We start from the raw sequence: 27,793 nt of genomic DNA on the forward strand, positions 1-27,793 counted from the left end.
CGCGCCACCGCCCACGCCGCCGCCCGGCCCGCCGGGCCCGCCCCCCGAGGCCGCCGGCTACTCCCACCAGCTGCTGCTGCTGCTGCTGCAGTGAGCGCCGCCGCGCGCCCCGCCATTGTCCCCGCCGCTCCGCCAGCTGCGCCGGGCCGCGCACCGGGAGGCGGGGGGCGCGCATGGGTGTGCGGCGCTGATGCCGCCGCCGCCGCGCCGCCCTCCGAGGCTGCGTCCCGGGAAGCCCGGTCCCCCGCGCCCCCCGGCCCGGCCCGGAGTCCCGGACTTGAGTGCGCCCCCATGGAGGCGCCCGGGCTGGCTAAGGCGGCCGCGGCGGACCCCAGCCCCCGAGAGAGCCCAGGGGAGACCCCCGACGGGGCGAAGTTACCCAGCCCCGGGGCACCCTCTCCGGAGCCTCCCGCTTACCGCCTGCAGGACTTCGACACGCTGGCCACCGTGGGTGAGTGCGAAGTGCGGGGCCTCGGTCGCACGGGCGTTCGGCGCCGCCCGGGACGCTGGCGTCAGACAAAGGGCTCGGGTGCCGTCGCCTGGCCGCCCCCCAGGGAGCGCCCTGCCCGGCGCCGCCTGCTCGGGGTCCTCGCGCGGGGCTGCCCCTGCGCCCTCGGCTCCCCCAGGCGCCCCGAAAGCTGGAGGGCATCCCCCCGACCCCCGGGAGCCTCCCCACCTGCCGGCGCCCTGTCTTGAGCCTCCAAAAGCTCCTCATTTAGACCTCTACCCTCAAAACCACTCCGGTGACTGGGCCCCCGCGACGTCACAAAACTTCCTGGGGGTCACATCACTTTGGGGACCTTGGAGGGTGCTCCCAGGCAGGGACCTCCAGGGACGGAGGCGGCGGCCCTGGCACCTGCAGACCGCTCCTTGGCCGGCCTTCCTCTCTGCCCCAGCAGCAGGATGCTCCCGCGTGGACTTCGGAACTAACTGGGGGCTGGGGGGGACAGGTGTCCCGTGGCGCTGTCGGGGCGGGGGGCGGCGGCTGGACATGGATTGCACCTTTCTTGCCACCGCACATGATTTTTCATCTTGTTCCTCCCAAACTTAGCATTCTTTTATCATTTCCTTTGTCCTCTCTCGTTGAATTTAACTCCAGCTGGGCAGCTGGAAATAGGGGTTTCCAGTTCTTTGGGCGCCTGGATCCCGAAACGCGCTGGTTGGTGGGGCCACCCTGAGTGGATTTAACTATCCCAATCCCACGTTGGCTCTGGATTCAGGCTGTGGGGACAAGCCAGCCTGTGGCTTCCAAGCGACTCCTGGTTGCTAAGGGGGTTGTGCCTACCTGTTGCTTGTCAGGAAGACAAACGGGGAGGCGGCCCTGCCGTGTGCGACAGCGAGGCAGGGATATTCAGGTACTTTCTTGGGTCCCTCCCCCCCCCCCGCCCCGCTTTTGGAAAGGAGGAAGCTGGGCAGGGGAAGCTGGAAGCAGTGGGCTCAAGCTTATGGCTTAGGGCTTAGTAAGACCAGCAGGCACAACCAGAGTGGCGTTGAGACCGCCAACGGAGAGGGGACTTTTCTCTCTTCCATTGGTGGCCTCCTTGTTCTTGTGTAGATGGCTGTGAGGAAGGGGTCACCGGGAAACCTGATTTGGGAAAGAGGGTGTGGGATGCACCCTCCTTCTTTCTCCTGCTTCTCTCCCTCTCAACCCTGTCCTCCAACTCCTCCTCCTTCTTTCTCTGTCTCTCTCTTTACATCTCTCTTTCTCTCCCTCTCTGTCTCCTTCTATCCCCTTCTGGGAAGCTCTGCTGGGCTGATGTAAAAACTGGCAGTGTTTTTTGCAGGGCGGCAGGCAGGGTGGGACAGAAACCCAGACCAGGGCAGTTACAGGTGGAAACGCAGTTGAACAATGGAAAGTTGGTGGAGCTCCCGGCGTCCTTTGGCACACAGCACCAGCAATTGTATTTCTTTTGGGCACGTGCAGGAGTCCATTGTGAAAGATTCCCTCGGCGGTCGGAGGCCAGGGCAGTGAGGTGTGGGCAGGCGGGTGGGCTGCAGACCTGACGTGTTCTGGTGTCGGCAGTCACGTGGGGGCCCTGTGGGCGCTGCCAAGCAGGGCGTAGGGTGCCCAGTGAGTTATCTCATCCTTAAAAATAGAATGTCACGGCCTCTGGGGCCCTCTGTCACCGTCTCTGGGGACCAAGAGGGCTGGGCGGGGCAGGGTGGGGAAGTGAGCTCTTTTTCTTGAGTTGTCTTTGCCTCTCTTAATGAAGGGGATGCTTGTTCTTCAAGGATCACTTCCTGTGGGCTCCAAGGGTGTGAAGGGAGAGCCTGGTTACTTATGTTCAGAATGTTGGGCTAGCAGAGGGCAGGGACCCAGACGTGTGTGACAGACCCAGGTGTGTGTGTGTGTGTTTGTGTGTTTCTTCTAAGCTTTCTTGACATTTTCTGCCTTCTTTTACTTAAATCACTTTGTTTAATAGTACATAAACATTGATCTGAGCATGATTAACCTAGGAGACTAAGCTTTTAAAAATCCCAAGCTTTGCATGCAGAGCCATCACGGTCATGTCTCTGAGCCACAGTCTCCAGCAACCTTAGGTCATTTCCTAAGGCGTAGTGAGGGCTAGGTGAGCTCTCTCCCTGAAGTTAGAACCCAGTCGGGGCGGGCCTGAATTCTCTTCTTCCTAAACTTCCAAGTCAGGAAAAGACTTTCCCTATTAATGGCTCTTTGCCCCTATTCCTTACTCTCCCACACCCCAAACAGGCATGGACAGGGGTTCTGAATTGTCTGAGGGCTTCTGTAAGCACGTTTGCAGCTGAGCAATGCTATTCTCCAGACGGAAAACCAGACCCACAGGCAAACAAACTAGAAGCAAAAAAAAACCCCAAACCTCTCTTTTAACCTTTGTTTACTTATCACAGTCTCTGCCCTTGCAGACATTCTAGAATGAGTCAGGATGAAGAGATGCTGCTGGAGTCCTCGCTGAAGGATGAGTTAAGTCTCTGCCCCATGCAGATGTGCATTTATTTTCATTTGGTCTGACCTCCCCTCGTGTGAGGGAGTTATTCTTTTGCTCACCATCGCACTCTTGTGTTTGTCCTCCCTCCCTCCCTCTTACCTATGAGCTGGGCACCGGCGAGGCGCCCGTGGGGCAGAATTGCTGACTCACGATCGCTAAAACATGGTTGTGTTGACACTGACAATTCAGCACAGGTAGAACACAGCAGGAGAACATGGGTGCTTCTGTGTAATTTAGCAAACCCCTCAGTAGCCATGGAGACGATGGGACTGTCCCGAGAAAGGCCAGGAGCCCAAGACACAGCTAGAAATAGATGCCATGTTCACGGGGCAGCCACACACCCTGGTGATAAAATAAGAAGGAAACTCAGGGATCATTTGGTCTCAGATGCCCTTATGCTGTGCTTCTGGGTAAAACTAGCCATGGGAGTTTGTGAGAGTTCTAGGTTGACAAGTTCTCCACAAATTCAAATAGTTTGGAAGAAAGCTCAGCTTGCGTTGGTGAAAGATCCGTTGATGGCATTTTTTCTTTTAGCGTACGGAAGAGACCTTGGGGCACGTCTGGGCTAAGCTGTGATTTCACAGATTGAGAAACTCAGGCTCAGAGTGGCCACGCTGCTCATTAGAGAGGATGTGGTTTGCGACACCACTCTACGTTGCTGGGCCATATAAACAAGCTTGATTTCTTCGTGTGAGCACCAACAATGGTGCCATTAAAAACAAATATATATGTATAAAAGGGACTCACAAGGGACCCCCAAACTCCCCTAGAGTCCTGGGCACTCTTCACAGAGCTTCCTCCTCTGGTGACATCATCTGTGGCTGTGTCACAATATCAAAACCAGGACATCGGCGTGCGTACAGTCCTGCTAAGAGACTGTGGACCCTGTTCCGTGCTCCTCAATTTTCAAAGGCACTCCTTTGCATTTGTGAACCTGGGTGCCTGTATGTTTCTATGCCGTTTTGTCTCCTGCGTCCATTTGGGCAGCCGACACAGACAACTTACTCATGTTTGATGCTTTTTATTTTTTAAATATCACACATCACGGGATGTGAATGTTATGTTTTCTCAACATTTAGGAGACCTTCCTTAATGAATAATTGATTATAGACGGTTCTCTCTAAAGCACTTAGTCATTTTCCTCCACACCGAGAGGATTTTCTCCTGTGACCTTGCTTCTCCTTTAGTGGCCTTAATTTCACTCCGTCTGACCTGGGCTGTCATTTGCTCCTGCACCATCACACCAGCACACCTCCAGGAGGAGTGGAATGTGAACCAGGGAGGTTTTACTGTGCATGTAAATGAATCGTCGTGTGGGCAGTGTTGACATAAGCTGTGGGAAGGGAGTGTTGCCTAATGCTTAACGATACACAGAAAGTTGTGTGCACCCTTCCTCTTCGTCATCTTACATGGGCGTGTTAGAGTAAGTTGGCGAATGCCCGTGAATGACAGTTTTCAATTTAGGAACGTCACAGGAACTTGAAGAATGGGATAAAATTTTAGAAAAGAACATTTCCAGGTATAGAAGTGTTGCAGGTCGCTCCTCTTGATTTTTAAAAATTGAGGTGAATTCACATAATATAAAAGGAACCATTTTAGAGTGAACCGTCCAGTGGCATTGCGTACATTCACAACGTTGTGCAGCCATCATCTCCATCTAGTTCCAGGACATTCTCATCGGCCCTAAAGGAGACCCTGTCCCGGTGAAGCCGTCAATCCCATACCCCTCTTCCCCCAGCCCCTGGCAACCACCACTCTGCCGCCTGTCTCCATGCATTTGCCTGTTCTGTGTTCCTCTTCATTTGACAGACTGTTCTTTCTCACTTTCCATCTTCAAGGGGATGAGAGGCCAGTGGGAAGAGATCGTGAAGAGATCCAGAGCCAATAATTCCCTGCTCAAGAATAGAGGAGAGAAATCGGCCTGTGGGCAGAAAACTTGGGATGGGAGAGACCAGAGGAGGACAAATCAGGAGTAGAAACATGCAGAGAGAGGGAGCGAGACAGTGATGAGCAAACAGGTCACAGATACATGCACACAGAACTTGCTGTCCTGGGGTGAATGGTGCCCCCCAAAATTCATGTCCTCTCAGAACCTCAGAATGGGACCTTATTTGGAAGCAGCGTCTTTGCATTTGTGACTAAGTGAAGGATCTCCAGAAGAGATCGCTCTGGAGGTGGGTGGCCCTAAATCCAGGGACAGTGTCCTCATCAGAGACAGAAGAGGAGACACAGACACACAGGAGCAGCCACGTGAGGACGGAAGCAGAGACGGGAGGGAGGCGGCCACCAGCCCAGGGACACCTGGAGCCCCAGACGCCGAAAGAGGCAGGAGGGACCCTCCCCTGGAGCCTCCGGAGGGGACACAGGCCCGCAACACCTTCATCTCAGACTCCTGGTCTCCAGGATGGGGGGAGGATGAATGTCAGTTGTTTTAAGCCTCCACATTGTGGGAACCCCAGGAAACTAATCCTCTGCCAAAGAGGATTGCAGAGCTGTCTTATGTTAGGTCTATGAATAGGTTTCCCCAAGTCCATGGAGGGGGACAACCTCCGGTTACAAGTTGGACAATATTTTCCAGGGGCGACCACATCCTAGATAGCATGTGGAAAATGCGAGAGAGCCACATGTTCATTTCAGAGGATGACACATCGATAACTTACTGCTTGAGGAAGGTCATCCCCAGAGCTGGACGGGGCAGAGCCAAGAACTTGTTCCTTCTCCTGCCTCCACTCCTGCTCCCTTCACCCTCCATCCTCCCTCCCGAGAGCAGAGGGGTGAGACCTATCCACAGTGTCCATCTCATCTTGTCACTCCCCCTTGTAGATCCAGGGCTAGGGCTGGCTTCCCAAATGGCCGGGCCAAGGGGCGCCATCTTGAATCAGTCCTGACGTTGGTATCTTCGTCTCCTTGGGCTGCCACCACAAAATACCGTAAACCCAGTGGCTTATAGGCAGTATAGATTTATTTTTTCCAGTCCTGGAGGCTAGAAGTCTGAGACCAAGGTGACAGTGTGGTCACATTCTGCTGAGAGCCCTCTACTGGGTTGCACATGGCTGTCTTCTCTGTGTCCCCACCTGGCGGAGGGCAGAAAGGGGACGCAGGCTCTCATGACTCTTATAAGGACACTAATCCTGTCATGGGGACTCCACCCTCTTGAGTCATCTCATCCTAATTACCTCCTAAGACCATCCCATTGTGTGTTATGGCTTCAACATATGGACTTTTGGGGGACACACATTCAGTCCATAATGTTTGGTTAGCTCCTCCTCACCTGTTGCCGTGCCTGCCTCCTCCTGAACTCCTGCCTTTGGGGTGAAGGTGGCTGCCTCAGTGGCAGGGTCACCTTGTCACATCCTGGAATCTCTAGCAGACGACACCTCTCTGTGTTTGGGGACAGCCTTCCCTGGCCCGACTTGGGTCACCCATGCGGGTGGTGTCATGAAAACCCGTGATGGCATTCTCAGACCTGTTTCTGGGACTGGTCCCTCCACAGCTGGGGACCACCAGGGAGGCCACCTTTGCGACCAGAAGAAAAGGGCAGAGGCACTACATTACACAGACAAAAGCATCAGCTCCACCTGCCCCTCCCCGGGCTCGAGTGCAGGGTCTAACCAGTGTTCTTTCTGGGAGACACATGTTCAGAATTCTCAGGAGACCGCTTGCCATCTTTTGGGAGCGTCAACCGGGGCTTTCTCTGTGTTCTCCCAAGCTTTTTTCGAACAACCACAATGTGTCACCACGTTCACCGCCATTTGAAATTTTTTCCTCTTTTCTTTGGAGCTCATCCTATGCTGTTTCTTGCTGGGAAGAAGAGAAGAGTACTGGCTAATAAAGGTCAACTTTTCTGAGCTCGTCAACAGTGCGCTGGGCAGAGTACAGTCATGTTGGTTGATTTCACAAGGATCCCCGTGATGGGGCTGGCCGGTGCCTCGGGGGCTCCTCTTCTCTGCACCTCATGTCAGCTGTAGATGGCGTTGGAGTTGCCACCTCCCTTCTGTCATCCATCCCCTCCCAGCGTGCATGTCTTGCTTCCCTTGGAATGAGAGGCATCCTACTGGAGGCAAAAACCATCTCTGGGGCTGTTTGCTAGCTGGGTTTCTTTGGGCAGGTGGCATCCTTTCTCTCAAACCCACTTTCCCATCAAGAGAACGTGGCTTATGATGACCTTGCAGAGCTTCTGCGGGCAGAGGAGTTAATGAATGTATCACGGTGCTTGGCATGGCGTGGGCACCATGAAGAGCAGCCGCCCGTGGCACCGTCATCCATTCATGTATTCGCCCATGCGTAGAGTGGACAGGAACTTCCCGGATTGCACTGAAAGTCTTCCATCTTAGGAAATTCTTGGCTCCTGGGCTTCCCAGGGTAGTGGGTCTGCCTGCTCACACCGGATCGTTGAGCATCCCGTAAGTGCCAGCCTGTGTTCTGGATGTGGGAGGAACCCCACAGACAGGGGGCCCTGCTGCTTGGAGTTTATGTTCCAGTGCGAGAGGCAGACAGAGTGGACTGAGAGTTACATCCATTTGGTGGGTTGTTAGAAGGCCCCCAGAACTCCGGGGGAGAGCAGCAGAGTGGGTCACCAGGGTTGAGGTGACAGCATGTTGTGGAGAGGTGGGAGCCTGGTAACATGTGAAATAGGAGGTGGGGCTCTGCCTTTCCCACATCCTACCATCTCCCTCATCTTCATCACGATCACCATCATGAACATCACATCTGACACCCATGAAACTTTTCTTTTCGAAATTCATATAACAAAGTTATTTTCAGGTGAACAGTTCATTAGCAAATCCGCAGTGTTGTGCAACCCTGCCTTCTATCTACTTCCAAAGCATTCATTCCCGTCACCTCAAGAGGACAATGTGTGCCCGTTAAGCCGTCAGTCCCCTTGGTTCTCCCTCAGCCCCTGGACTGCTAATCCCATTCCTGTGTCTGTGGATTTGCTTACTGTGGACACTTCACATAAATGGGATCATACAACATGTGGACTTTTGTGTCTGGTTGTCTCACCGAGCATCATGTTTTCAAGGTCCCTCTACGTGTAGCGTGTGTCAGTGCTTCACTCCTTTTCATGGCTGAGTAATATTCCATTGTATGGATGGATGGCATTCTGTTTATCCTGTTGTATTAGTTTGCTTGGAGAAATAAAGTACTACAGACTGGGTGATTTAAACAACAGACATTTATTTCTTACAGTGCTGGAGGCTGGAAGACCAAGCTGAAGGTGTGGGCAGGGCTGCTTTCTCCTGAGGTCTCTTCCTTGACTTGTACACCACCATCTGCTCCCTGTGTCCTCACGTGGTTGTCCCTCTGTGCATGTCTGTGTCCTCATCTCTTATAAGGACCCCAGTTCTCTTAGATCAGGACCCACCCTAATGACCTTATTTTCCCTTCATCACCTCCTTAAAGACCCATCTCCAAATACAGTCACATTCCGAGGTTGTGGGGATTGGGACTTCAACATGAAGATTTTTTGAGGGGAGGACACAGTTCAGCCCATTACACTCATAAAACTTTTATCGCATCAAATGACACCTCCGTCCCCTTGGAGTTCCCATAAAGCAGTAGTTTAGCGTCACCCTAGGTAGATTTGGCTGATCAGCTTTGAGCGCGAGAAGTAGGATCCTTTCGTGGCTAAGGGTAGAAGGCTATGGTGATAGCTTGAAGGCTGTCTCCCTGCTTGGTGCTGGCATCCACTCTGCCTGCCTTTCTCTTCTGCACCCCCGTCCACCGCACTCCTTTCTTTCTGTCCTGGTCCTTTGTCACTGTCACATAAAGGTGCCCCGACTTACATTTCAGTGGTGCCCAGCAAAGGCTGTCAACTCTAAAGGTACTTTTTCATCTGAGTGGCACCCTAGGCAGAAGTCTGCATGGGAGGTGGGCCCCCTTTCATCCTTGGGAAGGGACAGCACCTGGAGATGAGAGGTATTGCTCTTCCCGAGGATGCTGTATGCAGCTCCCGCTTCGCCAATGCCTTGGGTTCCAGTGGCTCTCCTGGGGTGTGATGTGGCTCTCCCTTGCGCTCTACCGGACCGGCAGCCTTCTGTCATGTCTGGTGCGATGTCCATGTGACCTGGTATATTGCACCAGGGTCCCTCCGTGTCCTAGAAAATCATTTTTAGTGACCACTGTGGGTGGTCAGGGAGCTCCACCAATTTTATTCTTTTTTTAAAGAACTTTTATTTTATTGTGGTAAAATGTACACAATGTAAAATCCACCACTTTAACCATTTTTAAGTGTACGACTCAGTGGCATTAATTAATTCACGCTCTTGTGCAACCATCACCACTATCTATTTCCAAAACTTTTCCATCACCCTGACAGGAAGCCCGCATCCGTAACCTGGTTACTGCCCATTCCTGCTTCCCCAGCACCTGGTAACCAACCTCTGATGTCCTTTCTTTCCTCGTGAGTTTGCCTATTCTAGAGAATTCCTATCAATGGAATTACACAGTATTAATCCTTTCGTGTCTGGCTTCTTTTTCATTCACTGTCATGTCCTCAGGGTTCATCCACATTACAGCGTGTGTTGGCCCCCGATTCCTTTTTGTGATCTACCTTCCTTATTCTTTCTCTGCTGGAGGCTGATCTCCACCGTCCCTTGTAACTCTTTCCATCACTCCTCATGAACAGTGCTCAGTGCGTTTAAGAACCAACACCGTGTTTGGGCTTGAGGCTCAGGTTCCTGAGTGAGTGCTTGGGACGGAAGCCATGCTCCCATCTCCGTGTTTGCTGAATGGGGTGTTGTTTCATGGCGCTTGCAGACCTGACTCTAGGTCCCTCCTGTCTCTCACACATCATCCTCAGGGAGGTCTCAGTGAAGGGCTGAACTCTCCAATGTACAGGGAGTTGCTTCTCCCAGTAGGCTTGTCAGGAGTGTGTGTATGTGTGTGTATGTGTATAGAGAGTGTTGTGTTGTTTTCCATCCCTTGAGCGTAAGCAGGAGGCTTCAGTTTTCCCTCATGGGATGACCCTGAACTGTAACCTTAAGGAGCGTTGGCTGTGGTCCTTTCTGTATCACCCAGGAAGTAAGCATGCCTCACCAGGACAAGCGTTATCATCACCATCATCATCATTGTCATCATCATCACTATTCTCCAAACAGCTCAGGCTGATCTCATGTTCCAGTGTGGATGTTGGTGCTCTTTGCATGGATATGGGGCTTGCTTCATTCTGTAGACCTGTCAGGAATGTGCCAGGAGCATTCTCCCCTCTGCCACACGGGGCACCTCCTAGTTCCCACTCCTGGGTTAGGGAGTCAGAGGCAGGGTGGGACCCCAAAGGAGCCCATCACAAGAGCATTTTTCCCTGGTCTCCTGCTTTGATCTTTCATGGTCTTTCACACCGTGTCAGTTTCCTATGGCTGCTGAACCAAATCACCCCACTTAGTGGCTTAAAACATCGTGTATTTATTCTTCTACGGTTCTGCAGGTTAGGAGTCTGAAACGGGCATCACTGGGTTACAGTCAAGGTGTGGGCAGTGCTTCATCCCTTCCGGAGGCTCCAGTGGAGAATCCGTTTCCTTATCTTTTCCAACTTCTAGAAGCTGCCTGCATTCTTTGCTTTATGATACCGTCCTCTGTCTTCTAGGCCAGCCATGTTGGGCTGGATCTTTCTCATGTTGCCGCCTCTCTGGTTTTCGCTCTCCTGCCTCCTTCTTCTGCTTCTAAGGACCCCTGTGATTCCATTGGACTCACCCAGATAACCCACGATCGTCTCCCTATCTAAGGTCAACTGATTGGCATCTGTAATGATTCCTCCTTTGCCGTATAAACTAACATATTCACAGGTTCTGGGAATCAGGACCAGGACTTCTTTGTGGGGAGGGCATTTTTCTGTCTATCGCACAGATTCCTCTATGCCCTGTGTACACCTTGTCTTAACATTGGCCCCACTTGAGAGTGTGTACTTGAGGTGGGGTGGGCACCTGCACCACTCCCACGGGGCCTCATCCTAGTCCAACTGTGTTGACTTCCGTTAACGGAGAAACTACAGTCACAGTGGAAAACCCTTCCTTGACTGCCCAGGAAGAGAAATGCTAGCTCCGATTAGCAACGAATGTGGCTGTAAAACTATCTGCTTGTGTGCGTGCTGGGGAAGGGATTAATTGAGTTAATTGAGGTGCTCACGTCTATGCCCTCTTCTGCCTGGCTGGAACTGTGTACAGGGACTAATTGCCACCTCTGTGGGGGCCCTCCCCTGTGCTGGGCAAGCAAAACCAGTCTTAGTGTGCCTCAGTGACAGAATTATTGGCAGATGAGATGGCGTAGCCTTACCTTCTAGGAGCTTGAGTCTGGTCCCAGGATGGACTTTCAGACACGCGGCTCTGAGCCGTGCGAGACCAGCTCTGTTGGGGGTAGCCGCACAGGATCCCAGAAGCAGAGCCTGCATCCACTTAGAGGAGAGAGATGCAGGCGACAGAGGGAGGCGTGTACAAAAGGAGTCTTTAGCATGTCGATTTATTTGATAACACAAGTGAATACTTTTTTTGGGGGGGGGGTAAACTTGGCAGGCTCTTTTTTCCAAGGTTACCTCTTAGAAGAAGAATAAAACTAACACTTTGAATGCTTCTAAGCAGCTGCTAATTCCTGGAGTGTTTTTCCCTGCATTTCAAGGGTGGGATCCCTGATTCTGCACTGGGTTGGGTGGACCAAAGGCTACCTCTTGCTTCACCATTAGGGCACTGAAATCGAAGCCCAGTTGGTATTTGGGTTACATTTGAATAGGAGAAAATGTGATAAACGGCCACTCTCTGCGTTTGGAGTTGTTCAGCGATTCCTCTATTAAATCATCATAAGTGTTCCGGAGGTTCGCTCCACCGGGGCACCCTTTATCAGTGATGAAAATGGGTTGGAGAGGAGGGGTGGATTCCAGGATGCAGATTCTTTCCTCCTCCAGCACAGCTGGGTCCTGCTCCCCGGTGGTGTAAAGAGAAGTGGAGATTCTTCATGTGGGAGGCTGCCCACAGCCCTGTGAGTCAGCCCTGTCCCTGGGTAGGAGTTTCCTGTAGGACACCTCTGGGCGTTGCTTTCAGCCTTTTATCTCAGGTCAGGTGCTCCAGTGGCCTCCCTAACATCTGCTTGGACCTTGCTATCCTGCTTAGTCCAGGCGGATTGTCAAGGCTAGACGCTGGGCGTCCAGGGGCCCCACCCTCTGTGTAATTCCATGTTTGATAAGGAGATCCACCTTTGGCTCGATGTCTCTTGTGTTGGCCTCCGTTGTTACTCCGCTTCGCTCTTTGAAAATTCATGCTGGTTTCTCCACCAGGTAACAGAAAGACGAAATTGTCTCAGAATCCCTGCTCCTCTGCACAAGTTCCATGATGATTGCAACCAATGCTACATACAGCGTATTGAGGTCACACGTGCAGGCATTGTGCGGATTCTGTTGAGGTCCTTAGTTTGGACACGTTTTGGAAGATGCAACTCACCCAAGAGGTTTGGAGGACAACCTCCAGAAGGTTCTTTTGAAATGGTCGACAGTGAATTTGGTTGGTGATTTCACCACTCTGGATCATTGTCTCATGAGCTACTTCACAGAACAGGGAGGCTGTGCAGACTTGGGGCTGGGGGTGGCCAGCGAGAGCTTGGCTCCTCCGAAAGAAGTCCTTTGTCATGCTCAGGGCGCCTGCAGTCTGCATTTGGATGCTCAGACATAGGTGGGCTCTGCGTGTGCCCGAGCACACGTGCATCTGGGTGTGCGTGCTCTTGTTGGGGTTTTCAGTTAGTGGGTGAGAGACAGGGACCCTGGGCCAGCTTATGTTTGCAGACAACTCCAGAGGAAACATTTCTGCAGAGATTGAAAAACCCAGCTTGGAGTAACAGTCTCAAAATCGAGAGGATGTTGAGGAGGCAAACCCTCTAGAATTTCTTCTGTGTGGGCAGTGGATTCCATTTATCATTACACATTAGTAAAAAGAAAAATAATTTACGTAAAAAAATCCATAATGTCTAGTGTGTTACCTGGATTTTTGTTGTTGGTGCCATCAAGTGGGTTCCGACTCCTGACCCCTTGCGTACAGCACAGCAGCCCCTGCTGGGTCTTTCTGTGCCATCCTCTCCCTTCCTGCCTCTATGAGACAGTGCTCTGCTGATGTTCCTAGGGTTTTCATGGCCATTGTTTTCAGAAGCGGGTGGCCGGGTCTTTCTTCCTAGGCTCTCTTAGTCTGGAAGCTCTGCTGATGCCTGTCCATCATGGGTGACCCTGTTGGTGTTTGAAATCCAGGTGGTGTAGCTTTCAGCATCACAGTAGCATGCAGCTGCCACAGTATGACAACCGACAGATGGGTGGTGTGGTCCCATGACCTAGTGAGACACGAACTCCAGCTGTGGCTGTGGCGATAAGAGCACTGGATCTGACCTACTAGACCACGAGGGCTGGCAATTACCTGGACCTGTGAATGTAAATCATTGTTCTTGGGGGAGATCCCACTTATGAAGGCTTTTCTTTAGCTCCTCCTTAAACAGGTTAGCATTTTATTTCCATAACAGATTCTAGTGTATTGATCCTTTCAAAGAGCCAGCATCTGGTTTCTCAATTTTTTTTCCTCTGTTGATTTCCTGTTTTCAATTTCGTTGATTTCTGCTCTTTTTCTCTGTCTCTTCTGCTTGCTTTATGTTTCTATTACTTTTCTCTCTGTAAGTTTCCTCAACTGTTTTATTTTGATCAAGATGCTGGGCTGCTCCTTTGAGTGTCACAGAGAGCCGCGGAAGAAATGGATTCTGAGCCCAGGAAAACTGCTAAGAAGATGCCATCTTTTCGCGTATGCAAACTCTCTTCAGGGCGGCCCAGCCATGTGCTGCCTGTTCTTGATCATTAAGAGTCTGGTGTGTTCCATAGCTTGCGGCTTGTTGACCTTCTTATTGAGCTGCGCTTTTTCGTGGGTTTGAGTTTCTCTCTCCGAGCTGGTGCTGGTTTAGTTCTGGCTTCCTCCTCCAGGTCATCGGCTCTCCCAGCTGCTTCCCCACCCAACAAGCCACAGAAATAAGCTCGAAGAAAACAAGTTGGCGGCCACCTGCTCCAGAAGCATGTCTGTAAATGCAATGCACTTCGGGACAGCTGCTCTGAGTTCCGGGCACTTGTCGCCCTTTAAAAGAAAATGTGAAATAACAGTGTAATCAGAGCATCCTGTGTTGAGATACTAGCTCTGGAAGAGCCGTTGAGAACGTGGGATGCTTTTGGCAAAGCCGTCGGTGGGAAGGTTTTGCAGTGGGTGTGTGGTCAGTGTGTGGTCTCCTGGATTATTGGATGGGCGTTCTCTGCCTTTGTGAAGGTGAAAACTTGCTTCTTTATTTTGTTGGTCAGTTGCTTCATGGTGTGTTTTCCTGTGGACACTCAGTGTGTGGTTCGTAGTTACTGGAACATATGCAGATGTGCACACACCCATATACATTGAAAGATATTTGGCTGATTGGGTGACAGCCCATTTGGCAGCTGAGAACACTATGATTCTTCAGAATTTGGCTAGTATTCTGATTAAACCTGACACTGGTCGCCACATTGTGTGGGCGAGCAGCGTCCTATTCCAAAGCTTGCTGTCTGGCATCCTTGGCGAGTGAGCTGAGCAGGTAGTCCCCAGGTAGAGCCCTGCTCTGCTCCAACAGGTGGGTTGTAAATTGTTCCTATGGAATGTCTTTGTTCCTCGTACAAAGCTATGGATGACGCTGGGGTTCTGGGTGGCTTAACTGGTAGCACAGAAAAGATTAATTAATCATCGGAAACATCCCTCAATGATAGGAAAGTGGAAAGCAGGATTGTTATAAAATTCGTAATTCAGCAAACGGATAACAGGAGTGCGAAAAGCAGTTGTCCTGGATGTTGTTGCTGGATGGAAGGTGAATTTGACAGGAGGGCGATCGAGACGGAGCCAGTGGCTTTTATCAAGACCCTTGAGTAATTTCGACATTGTCTTTTTAGTGACTTTGTTTTTGGCTGGCATTGAAATTCCCTTCCCAAACAGATGGTGCATCGTCTCCCTTTGAAGCAGGTCTTTGGCGTGCCCTGGCTTTGCCCAGATCTGCCGTGACCAGGCTTGTATAACAGAGTGCCTTGGGTAAATAATACATTTGCTTGCTCCAGCCAGGAAAAAGTCGGGCATGGGAGTTAGAAGATGGAGCCATTTGTTATTTTCTGGGTAAATGTTTGGATTTTGTGTGCTTTCTCAGGATGTGGTTTGCCGGCATCATGCAAAGATGAATGATGGATTCTGACCCCAATCCAGGGGCACAGGGGACAATTTTGAAGATGACTCCCAGGGACCCTCAGGCCCCTCCCTCCCAGACCCTACTGGGGGATGATGTGGGAGGTCCTTAGTCTTTGGGGAATTGGCTATCCCAGAGGACAAGGAGGAAATGGCGGAGGAAGACTGTTGGTAGAAAGCATGTTCTAGTCACATTCTCAAATGACGCCTTTGATCCTGGAGAAAAGCTTGTGGTTTGAAGCGAGAACCTTTGGGAACATTTTCAGTGGAAGGTGATGTATGCATCTGGCTGAGGTATGTCAGAATATGTGTTATGTGTTCGAGACTTTCAGAATGCCCGTATTTAGTGTGTTGGGCTCTTCAATGATAGTGAAATAAGTACAAAGTGAGAATGAAAAGGGCAGTTGTAAAACCTCACAAACTAAGAATATGTCTGCTTTGCAGAGGATACCCTGAAAGATGCTAAAAATACTTCTTTCTCATGTTTGGAGAACTCTGGCACACTCGAAATACTCTATTTAAGAGGCAGGATGAAATGCCTCTTGAAAGAGCCTGTTTGTTCCATGATGGGTTGCTATATAGTCAGCTTGTAGTTGAGATCAAAGTAGTTCTCAGAGTGGGGTCCTGGGACCCATGGGGTTCCCTGAGAACTCTACAGGGAGTCCACGAGGTCATGGCTACTTTCATAATAATTCTAAGACATTCTGTGCTTTTTCTCTCTCCTTCTCGCATGAATGTGTGGTCAAGTTTCCAGAGGCCACCTGAAGTGTGATGATGTCATTTCTTTGACACCCAGTGGAATGTGTCCTTGCCCTTCTGTTTTATATGTTTCTGTTTGACTTGGTAATATGGTTATTATCTCTAGATGCAACCTACACACAAATGCTCCTTAGGGTACTTGATAAGTTTCTAGAGTGTCAAAGAATCCTGAGAACAGAGAGTTTGAGAACTGCTGTATTACACTAAGGTGAGGTCTGTGATGATCTTGACTTAGCATCCACATTGACAATGATTGATCCGTGACGATTCCTCTATCTAGTGAGTTTTTGGAAAATGAAATGTCTCATTGTGTCTGAAGACCACATCCTGAATTTTTGTTTTTCACCTTAGTGCACCCAACTGAAATGGTCACTTTATTCGAAATTTAGTCCTACTAATTGTACCGCTTTCTTCTCCCAAGTGTGGACACTCCATCGCAACTTAGGTTTGGAGTAACTTAGCAAAGGTGTCACTGGGGCTGTTTGGAAAATGGTTGTCAACACGTACTGTGCGCGAGGAACTGTGGCAGTTATGAGGGGAACAGAAACAGGCAGGCAGGACATAGTTCACATTTTCAAGAAGCTTGCTAATAGAAGAAACTATAAAAAAATGGTCGAATGTTGACAAGGACTGTCATCAAAGTACCAAGAAGGAACTAGAATTTACTAGCAGGTATTTAGCACTGGGTGTGATTTGGGTAAACATAATTGTAGAGGAGATGGAGGGAGGAAGCACAGAGTTTTTGGGGGGGAATTCAGAGACCTAGTTGGAATGGAGGTGTGTGACTGGGAGGGAGAAGGAAGCAAAGGTGGGTTAGAACCAAAATATAGGTGTCTAATACTAGTGTTGAAGTTTGTGGGTTTTTCCAAGTGAAAGAATGCCGTGCATGGATCAATGCAAGGAAAGATGGTGAAAGCAAGATGGTGTAGAACAGATTGGAGGGAAGGACCAGGAAGATTGTTCTGTCTAAGTGAGTGTGGGTCTGGATTAAGGCGGTGGGACAGGGAGCTATCTTGGCAGCCGCAACAGTTCCAGTTCTGTTTGACTCAGAGCATGGGGAACTCTCTGGTAGACACTGAGAGTAATGAAGGAGGCCTGTGTCTATATCTAACTCACTCCGTCTCGCTCTGCAAACCTAGGGCACGGTAGGTACCCCGAAATACCTGTTCAGCCAGACACTGGAAGAACAGATGTGTTGATGAGTATTGGTTCCCCTGGCGAGTGTATGAAGCCTTAGGTCAATTCGAAGAGTTGAAGAGTCAAGTTCGCCTCTTAAGAATCTCATCTGCAAGAGGGAAGAGGGGCAAGGGTTGGGGTCAGGGGGTTTTAGAAGATGGGGGATTCTCATGGTGGGAGAACTCAACAGCTGATCAACGGGGGATGTTTCCAAGTGTCCTTCTGCAGGATCCCAGCTTCTCATCAAGTAGAATGGCCTAAACATTATAAAATTAATATTATTACGCAATTTTAATAGTGTTTTCTATTAGCAAGAATAAGTTTAGGGATCAGTCCTAACCCTCTCCTACACAGAATAAGAATAATTCTCGGTAGCTTTGGAGCGATATGGCAGACTGAGCCGTGACTGTATGGAAATGAGCCAGGCCCCCCGGGTGGACGCAACAGGTTGGCGTGACCAGTTCAACTTGTTGGTATGACTAGTTTTTGACTATCTGTCTCTCTTGGTGAATCTCTCGTAGCAAACTTCTTCTGTTGTTCTTTGATACCTTAGAGCAGCGCTGTCCGATAGAATTTGGCACCACGATGACGGTGTTCTATTACCAACGGTACACCCCAGCCTCAAGTGGCTAGTGTGACCGACTAAGGCGTGGGCTTCTCTATTTCATTGAACTTCACTTCATTTAACTTTAAATACGCACCTATGGTTGGTGACTACTTCATGGAACAGCACAGCCTTCGACATTTAAGAATCTTTACAACAATATGAGTAAATAAAAGCAGAAATCAGTCCTTCCCTGATGCCACCAGATCTGGCTGGTTTTTAAGTGATTTCTCAGACATTGTTAGTGATAGCAATGCAGCCAGCTTTTTAGTAATATTCTCTGCTGGCCCCCGATTCGTTAGGACACCTGAGGTAAATTATGCATCAGCGCAACCTCCTTTTTCTCATATAGTTAAATATCCAGAGGCATACATAAATTTTTTGCAAGTGATTCATATCAACTGCTATTTTCTTAACATCCATCATGCAGGTCCCACACTGACTCCTTTATAGTCTGTCTTTATGTCTACGTGAACTATGTTCTAAGGGTAATTTGAGAATTTCATAGGAAAACACTTTCAAGTGAGCAAACCGTCTTCACTGATTAGGCAGATCTTGTCAACACACCAATGGACTTTCTTGAGAAGATATAGTGACAATTATAGCCTATTTTATATAGAGTCATGTGCCACATCATGAGGTTTTCGTCAACGACGGACTGCATCAATGATACTGGTCCCATAAGATTAGTCCCATACAGCGTAGGTGTATCGTAGGCTGTACCGTCTAGGTTTGTGTAAGTGCACGCTATGATGTTTGCACAACGAAGAAATAGCCTAGTGAAGCGTTTCTTAGCCCATATCCCTGTTCTTAAGCAACGCAGGACCGTATGTGTATATATGTATATAGTATTAATATCCGGTCTCTCACAATTTGTAACTATTGCCAAAGACTCGTGATTTCGTGTGGCAGACTGCGCATGCACAGGTGCCCACCTGCGCACCCACCCATACCTCATAGCCTGCCTCTCCTGAGTTTGTATTAAACTGTGAACCCAGCTTCTTTTCAGGAACACAGGCATGAAACAGTTATAGACACGCATCAGGAAGGGGATGGAGGGGTTGTGCACAGGTTAGAAACCGCCTCAAACTTCTGGAGGAACCCAGGAAGCGGGAGCCGCGGCAGGAGAGGGCTGGCAAGAGTGGGCGTGAGGCCAGAGCAGGAGGCTTCTGTTCTGAGGACTCTCTATCCCCCTGGCTTTAGCGTGGTGCTCAGACTGAAAACGTTTTCTTTGTAAAGAATGGGAGGAATTTGGAGGTGGGTGCTTCAGGGGAAAGTTCTCCTCCTGCTTTCCCTCCGAGGGTCCCCAGCCTCGCTCGCATGTGGAAACTGAGTGGCCCTCTCTAGCATCTCATTCTCAAAGAGTTTATCAGTGGGTTACACTGCACAAGATATCGAGATAAGCAACGGCATGGGATCCCCCCAAAATCAGATAATTCAGGGAACCTAAGACAAGATTAAAACCAAAAGCGGAACATAAGAGAAATTACAAGAATAAGTCTCGCCTTGACTCATATTTTCAGAGAAGTTTGAGAGGATACCATGTCCCTCGGCAAAAATAGGATGTTGCAATAGAAGAGAAACAGAAAGAGCTTTAAACGGGCTTGCTGAAAATATGAAAAAATTAAAAAAGGATTTTCAGAAAATCGAAAGGGTGATCTTATCCATGTCTGTGACTCAAGATATCAGCTTGGAGCTACTGGCTCCTGAATGTATGGGCTCTAATCTAGACCTTTCTCTTGAGTTTGGGAAGGCAAATCTCCAAGGCAGTGGCTGTTAGGGGCTCTATCTCTCCCTGGACATCCGGTAGGCCCTTCTGTTAGCTTCCTCTGCTGTCATAACAAGCCACTACAAACCTGGGTACGTACAACAACAGAAATTCATCCTCCCCCAGCCCTGGAGACCAGGAGTCTGAGCTCAAGGTGTCGCAGGGCTGTGCTCCATCTAGAGGCTCCAGGGGAGGGTCCTCCCTGCTTCTTCCAGCTTCTGGGGCTCCAGGCATCCCTTGACTGGCGGCCATATCTCTCCAGTCTCTGCCTCTGTCTTCATGCGGCTTCTCCTCTGCGTCTGTGTCTCTCCTCTTCTTATGTGGACACCTGTCACTGGATTTAAGGCCACCCTGATCCAGGATGATCTCATCTCAAGATCCTTAACCTGATTATATTGGCAAAGAACCTGTTTCTACATAACATCACATTCACAGGTACTAGGAGTTAGGACGTGGCCACTGGGGGGACACATTTCAATCCGGTATGCCCCTCATCTTCAACACATCCACAGGATCCAACATGGAACTTAGCACCTTCTTCTTCCAAACAAAACATTCAACGGACTCCTTGCACACCTGCCAGGGTTTCCTGTCTGTGTGGTTGTCATCACTAACCACTCATAGGCCTAAACCCTATCCTGAAGTCTTCCCCCACCTGCCCTCTCCCAGCGCAATCCAGCCCATCTTCACACCCCGTTTTTCCTTTCCTTCCAACCACCTCTTGGCTGTGCATCTCCCCACCACCCCCAGCTCATCACCGTCATCTCTTTCCTCTGTCCTGATTTGTACCCTGGCTTCCACATTGTTCATCCTGCCCTTCCCACTGGCTTCTCCGACTACAGGGAGATCTTTAAAACAAAACAAAAGCATACAGAACTCAAATCCAGGCAGGCACTTCCCTGCGGTTGGCCGCGTGACTTCCTGTAGGCCGTTGCATAAAGAACTCCGTGGAAGGATTTCAAAATCGTGCCCTTCTCTTGCCGTGTTTCCCCCAGCCTCGTGAATCTCAGTTCTCTCTGTGGCCCTCGCCTCACCCAGCCTTAATTTCTTCCGAAGCATCCTACAAACGAGCCTTGATGCTTCAATCTGCACCAGCCTCCGATTTCCATTTGAAACTTTGCTTCCTCAAAAAATCTCTTTCCTGACCCTCACACCAGTGTAAGTTTCATCCTTGTGTTCCTCCAGACACCTATCTTCTGAAGTCATCAAGCCTAAACAAGCTCATTAAACCAATGACGAGCTCATCAGAGTTATTATAGCTATGATAATGAATGTTTACTGTCTGCTTTCTGGCCTGACTGTAAGTAAACTAAATGAACACACGGGCCAGTCTTGTGTGCATCATTTCTGTCTCGGTCGTGTCAAACGCCTGACACACAGTAAAATGCCAATAGTGGTGGAAGAGCGACTGACTTCATTATATATATGACTCAGTTTTTGGTTAGAGGGCTGTATTGTATTCATAACCACATAAGCCATTTGTTGTCAAAGATGGAGTTTTCTAAACATTTCTAAATTGGCAGTTGACCCTTTAGGAAAGAATTGAATAGAGCTAAGTGGTAGATGCTGTTAAGCCATCTGATATGGTAGCCACCAGCCACATTCAATACAGTACACAGTTGCACAGTCTCAGTAGCCACTTTGGGCCTCTGGCTACTGTATTGGACAGCACAAAGGTAGAACGTTTCTGTCGCCACAGAAAGTTCCATTGGGCAGTGCTTGCTGTAAGGTGGTGATAATCAATGGGGGGGGTGCGATTCTGGCCCCACTGGAGACTTGGTCGTATCTGGAGACGTTACTGGTTGTGACAAGAGGGGGATGAGAAGGAGTGATGTTGGCATCTGTGGGTGGAGACCAGGGATGCTGCTCAACACCCTACAGTACACAGGATGCCTCACCACAGAGAGTGGTCCAGCCCCAGATGTCAGTAGTGCTGCGGCTGAGAAACCCTACCTTAGTATGAGAGACTCTGTCTGTCTTTATCTATCATCTATCTGTCTGTCCATCCATCCATCATATCTGTCTATCCATCTATCCATCCTATCTATCATCTGTCTGTCATCTATATCTATCATCTCTCTAACTGTCTATCAATCTATCTATCCATCCATCCATCCATCATATCTATCTATCCATTCTGTCTTCATCCATCATCTGTCTATCTTTCATCATGTCTGTCCGTCCATCCATCCATCCATCCATCCATCACATCTATCTGTCTATCATCTGTCTGTCATCTATACCTATCATCTCTCTATCTGTCTATCCATCTATCTATCCATCCATCCATCCATCCACCATATCTATCTATCCATTCTGTCTATCCATCCATCTGTCTCTATGGCAGTGGTTCTCAACCAAGTGTGCTTCTCTTCCCCAGGGGCCACTTGGCAGTGTCTGTAGACATTCTTGGTTGTCTCAACTCGGGGAGGATGTGGTGTTACTGGCATCTAGCAGGTAGCAGACCGGGATGCATCAGCCCTCACACCACAGAGAATTATCCAGCTCCAAATGTCGATATCGCAAGGCTTGAGAAACCCTGATCTAAAGGGTAATGCATTTTTTTGTAATTTTGTTTCCTACCCTGGATGCAGTTTAGGGATGTGTCTTTAACCTTAAACGTATCAAGGGCAACCTGTGTTCTTGTGGGTGAAGACTCACCCAAGGGCCCTTCAATGCTACAGATTTGGTGCTGCTGTGGACCCTAAAGCTGAGCCAGGAATTCCAGGCATTTCCCTTCCTGACATTTGTTACTGTTGTGGGAGTGGGAACTTCCTGTGTTTCTTTTTTCTTTTGGAATTATATATTTTGTATCTTTGATAGGAGAGAGTATAATTTAGTATGTTGTAAATACAAGAGTTGTAGTTCTAAAATATCTCTTCTATTTTTATCTTTTAAAATAGGACAGTGTGAAATTGAGTGTTGCTTGACTCAGCAAAATTTTGAGGGAGTTACTTGTTTAAACAAAAACAAAAAGCTGTCTAGACTAGCGAACTCACAAAACTAACCACTCCCACACAGGGATGAGCTGAATTGGGGCCAGTTTATTCAGCTGATCTTTGAATAAATAGTCCAAGTTAAAGGAAAAAAATCTTCATAAGATTATAAAGCACACATTCTCTTCCATAAATTTGGCTTATTGAGATATAACTCACATACCAGAAGACTCAGGGTTTGAAAGGGTCCAATTCTGTGGTTTTAATTTTAATCACAGTTACCACACATTCTTTTAAAAATGCCTTTTAAAGGGTTTTTCTGTAACACAGAAGTTTGGCTGCACTTGTTTGCAGCAATAATTTCAAACCGACTTTTTAAAGAGCTGCACGGTTTAGACATTTACTGTTTCATATATTGTAGTTTATAATCTTTTCTATCAGTTTCATTTATCACTTTAACATAAATTTAACTATTATCTAGATAAAATATTTCCATAGTTCACAAATAAAAAAGTAAGAAAATTCTAGTGAAATGCATGTGTTTTTGGCTCCCATCAGGTCACAACCGGCCCTCGCTCTCAACCCCAGGTATACCTTTTAATCACTGTCTTTTATTTTTCTGCAAACTTTTCAACATATAGAAGCACATATCACTATGAAGAGGAGACTGACGTTTTAGTAACTAATGTTACATACTTTCAGCCTCCTGAGGAATTGTATATTCTTTTTGTTACTGCTTTAAACATTTGCAGACTAATTTCACCAGGCTAAACAGTTGAGGAGATACACTTTTCCGGGGTTGGGTGGAGCCAAAAAGCGATTCTTAGAGCTTGCAGCTGGGGTCCCAGGTAAAGGAGGGGCATTGCTAACACCTGGATGTGCGGCAGCCGCTCGTCAGCGGGTGTTGGAAGGGACTCCCCCACATTTCTCTGGATGGCTGAGAAATCAAGTGGCTTAGGTGACCTTAAGAGCCCTCCCACTGTGTCCCAGTCCCACGTTATGTGTTGCTGCCTCAGGGGCCAACGGGGGGGGGGGGGGGGGGGGGGGGCGCTGGTGGGCGGTGGGCGGAACAGGGACAAATGTGTACAATTCTTTGTCCAAACAGACCTCTCTGTAGCTCCTTGGGTGGGGTCATGGGATCTCTCAAAAGTTTTCTGGTTGACGCTCCTCAATATATGCCTACGTACCTTAATATACCCCGCCCATGTGGAAGTATGAGGAGGGGCCTTGGCTGGACGTGAGGGATGCTGCTCAACACTTTACAGTGCACAGGACAGCCCCACCACAGAGTCATGCAGCCGTGGATCTCAGTAATGTGAAGTTGAGAAAACTCTCTATTTATCTTCTCTCTCATCTATCTACCTATTTTTCTATCTACCTATTGTCTATCTACCTATCATCTTTCTGTATCTCTCTCTCTCCATATCATCTGTATCTCCATCTGTCTCTCTATCTGTATCATCTCTCTCCCTCTCTCTCTGTCTCTCCCTCTCCGTCTCTCTCTCTCTCTCGTCTATCCTAATAGGTGTGTAGTGGTATCTCAGTGTTGTTTTAATTTGCATTTTCCTGATGACATATGATGTGGAGCATCTTTTCCTATGTTTATTTGTCATCTGTATATCTTTTTTGGTGAAGTGTCTGTTCAGATCTTTGACCCATTTTGTCTGAATCTCTTGCTTGGATTGCTCGTGTCCAATGTCTCTGAAACTGGCTGTTGGGGGCAGTCTTGGAATGGCGCGTCTGATCTAATGATCCCTATCCATGCTGGAGCTCAGAAGACTGCAGCGCGTGACTGGTTCGGGGACTTGCTGAATGCAGAAGGCTATACGTGCAGAACTCAGCTCCTGCCTCCGTTCACTCCTGCCTGCAATGGGGAGTGCCGCTCTGAGGGTTCTTAGTCTGCGTGTGGCTTCCTCTAGCTTTGCCCACATTTACAAAGGGACTTCCACTGCTTTAGGCAGGAGGCATTCTGTTGTCACTTGGGTTCTGTGGGCTTGTTCATTGGTTTACCCATGGGCTCATTGACCCACACATTCGTCCAACTAACATATGCTCAGGGATTATGAAGGGATGTATAAAACATGGCCCTTGATCTACAGAACCCACTGCCGTGAGCTACCATTCAGTTCCAGTGTGCACAAGAAAACATGGCAGTCCCCGATGCTTTGCAAACTGGTGTGTTGTTCGGAGCGTTTCTGTTGTAGCTAAAACTTACAGCAACATTTTTCCTGCGGTTATCTAAGAAAGGGTTCTTTGTGCATGCCGGGCATTTCTACTCAGTGAAGTTCAGTGCCGCGTGGACTCTTTTGTTACTTAATTGGCGACATTGACTACCTTCCCAGGATAACACAGACCAAGTGCAGAGAGTCTGCCTCAGAAGGTTGACCTCGTAGCATCCTTTTCAAACGGCATTTCTTCAACTGCATGTTTGCCGAAACTTCTTGAGATTTTTCTTTTTGCAAGTGTCAGACCTTAGGGTAAGTGGGATGAAGTGGGAATGGAAACTGCTCTCCTCTATCTCGCTGTGGTGGTAGATTTTTGTCCCTAGTCCCCGTGCCCTGGCCTGGGATCCTTTCCCCACGAGGTTAGCTCTGCCCTGTCAGTCAACAGTTCATGATGTCTGTATCCAGTGCCCTGAAGAATAAAGAAAGTTAGCACATACCAGCTCTGTTTGATGGAGCTTACTTGTTTTTTTAAAAATCTCTCTTAGCCTGGTTTTTTTTCCTTTGGTCAATGTTATTGAGGTATAATTTACATATAGCAAAATTCCCCCACTTTCAGTTTACGCCTCGATGAGTTGTTGACACAAGTACAGAGTTGCATAACCACCACACAGAATATTTATGTAGCCAACTTTTTTCTTTACACTTAGGGAGAATGTGTTTACTACATGATTAAGATGCTGTATGGTGTGCTTTGTATTATTAACACTTTCTGTGTTATTTTATTTAAACTGTGTTGGGGGTCAAGATTTTTTTCAGTTTTATTGAGATATAATTGACGCAGAACACTGTAAAAGTTGAAGGTGTACAGCATAATGACTTTACTTACATATATTGCAAAATGATTACCACAATAACTTCAGTTAACATTCATCGCCTCCTATAGTTACAAAAACTTCTTTTTTTTCCTTGTGATGAGCACTTTTAGGATTTACTCTGTTAGCAACTTTCAAATATGCCATACAGCAGTGTCTGCTATAGTCATCATACTGTACATCCCCAGGATTTATTTATCTTATAACTGGAAGTCTGTACCTTTGGCCACCTTCCTCCAGTTCCTCCACCCCTACCTCTGCCTCTGGTAACCACAAATCTGATCTCTTTTTCTATGATTTTTTGTTGTTGTTGTTAGATTCTACATATAAGTGAGATCATATGGTATTTATCTTTCTCTAACTTATTTCACTTCGCGTAATGTCCTCTAGGTCCACCCATGTTGTTGCAAATGGCAAGATTTTCTTCTTTTTCATGGCTGAATAATATTCCGTTGTGTGTGTATGTGTATATATATATATATAATTATTTATCCATTCATCCATCCATGGACACTTAGGTGGTTTCCATGTCTTGAGTGTTGTGAATAGTGCTGCAATAAACATAGGGGTTTATATATTACATATATTACATTGGATTGTTCGTTTCAAGTTAACTTGGGTATATACCCAGTAGTGGGATTACAGGATCCTATGGGAGTCCTACTTTTTAAGTTTTTTAGGAACCTTCCTTCAAGAAGGAAGGAAGGAAAGAAAGGAGAGAAGGAAGGAGGGGAAGAGGAAGGAGAGAATAAGAAACAAAGAAAAGAACTTAAATTTCTGGCCAAGAAACCTGGATGACAGGGGTCATGTGGTCTCTGTTCTCATCAACTACAGCCTTGCGTCCTGGACACCACCTTCTACCACGCAAACGTCAAATTAAGGAGAACACTTAGAGGCACTGGGGGTGTTGGCCCTGTCTGGGAGGCCTTGGGAAAGTTCTTGTTCAGGGTCCTCCTGTGGAAGATTCTGAGACTCATTGTCCACCCTCCACAGGAATGCCCCTCCCAGGAAAGCAGGGGTGGACACAGAGACACAGGTGTTCAGGATGGCCCAGGGAGCATGGTTGAGCCCCGAGGGGGTTGCTTTTGAGCTCTTTGGATAAGGAATGGATTAGAAGGACGAAGCTGATGTTTCCATTGGTAGATCAGACACGCAAACGTGAAAAAATACATCTTGACATCTCGGACCCCCAAACACAACCCCACAGTCTTGGCGTCATCTGCTGTTCAGAATTCCTTCATTCCCAGGATGGATTCAGGATTGAAAAATGTGTGTGTGTGTGTGTGTGTGTGTGTAAGAATTGTGTTTGTAACCTAATAACTGCTCCTCCCTTGGCTGTGGGGATGAAAATTCATTTTATTTATAGCAAACCCTTAAAAACATCAGTTCACTCATGTCCAGGGAGCATGACTATTTCTAAATGTCTGAAACAGGAAGGAAAGAAACAGTAATTTATCTTCAGTAAATTAATAAATTTCCTAATTTGCAGCAGAACACAGGCAATACAGTTTTTATTTATAGGAATATGAATTCCACATGTTTAACAAATTCACACATTTAACAAATCTCTTCTATTTTTAGACTGGCTGGCAATATCCACAAGTTGTTGTAATTATCCTATTATTTTGTTTTTGTCCTTAATTTGTGAAATAGTGAGACATTTCCTCAAATGGCTTGTCACTACCCCTTTCACCATCAAAGAATGGATACGCCCTTTATTATCGGGGTGTTTGTCCTTAAATCACAAAAAGAAAGTGGGTAAAATAATGTCACTGACAGTCTCCACAGTCTCCACTTCATAAAGATCAGTGTGATTCTTCAAGGGTGAGGGGTGTGGGGCTGTCTAGGGAAAGAGACAGGGGCATTGCGTATTTTGTGGATTTGCTGCAGCCTCAATGATGAAACAGCAGTCTTGGGAAGCTGGACCTTTATGCCATAACAATTTAATTGCTGTATTTTTAGTTGAGGATGTTGTGTGTAAACAAAGTTACAAAAGGCTGAGAAATCTTTTCATCTGCAGTAACTCAAAAACGCAGTGCAAACGCAATTAATAAAAAGGAATGTGGAAGGTGGCTGCCTTTTTGTTGAAACTTCTCTCTTGGAGACGCTAGGGGAAACTCTGTCTCAGGGATGTGATCCTGGGGGAAGACAGCTGATGTCTTAACCCCACTGCTGGCTGACCAGAAAACCAGCGATGTGACCATTTGTCCAGAAAATGTGGCTGTGATCAGGTGTCATTTTATTTTTCCCTTGGAGCAGAGACACCGTTTCCATGCTTCTGTTGATCAGCTTTTGGAAAGTGCATCATTTTTTCAGCACAGACTGGCTTTCATTTCTATGAATTCTAATTAGTTTT

General features: G+C 48.1%; 1 protein-coding gene across 4 annotated transcripts in view; it reads left to right on the forward strand.

Annotated features, from left to right (window-relative positions):
• The first annotated feature begins 38 nt into the window (after nucleotides 1–38).
• PRKX (protein kinase cAMP-dependent X-linked catalytic subunit) overlaps nucleotides 39–27,793 on the forward strand; it is a 114,836-nt gene continuing 87,081 nt past the window's right edge. For all 4 annotated transcript variants that reach the window (XM_046673051.1, XM_046673048.1, XM_046673049.1 and 1 more), the window contains exon 1: nucleotides 39–451. In XM_046673051.1, coding sequence (XP_046529007.1) covers nucleotides 292–451 — 160 coding nt within the window. In that variant the 5' untranslated portion in view covers nucleotides 39–291. The remainder of the gene's footprint in view (nucleotides 452–27,793) is intronic.

Source organism: Equus quagga, chromosome 10, assembly GCF_021613505.1.
Source record: "Equus quagga isolate Etosha38 chromosome 10, UCLA_HA_Equagga_1.0, whole genome shotgun sequence".
Lineage (NCBI taxonomy): Eukaryota > Metazoa > Chordata > Mammalia > Perissodactyla > Equidae > Equus > Equus quagga.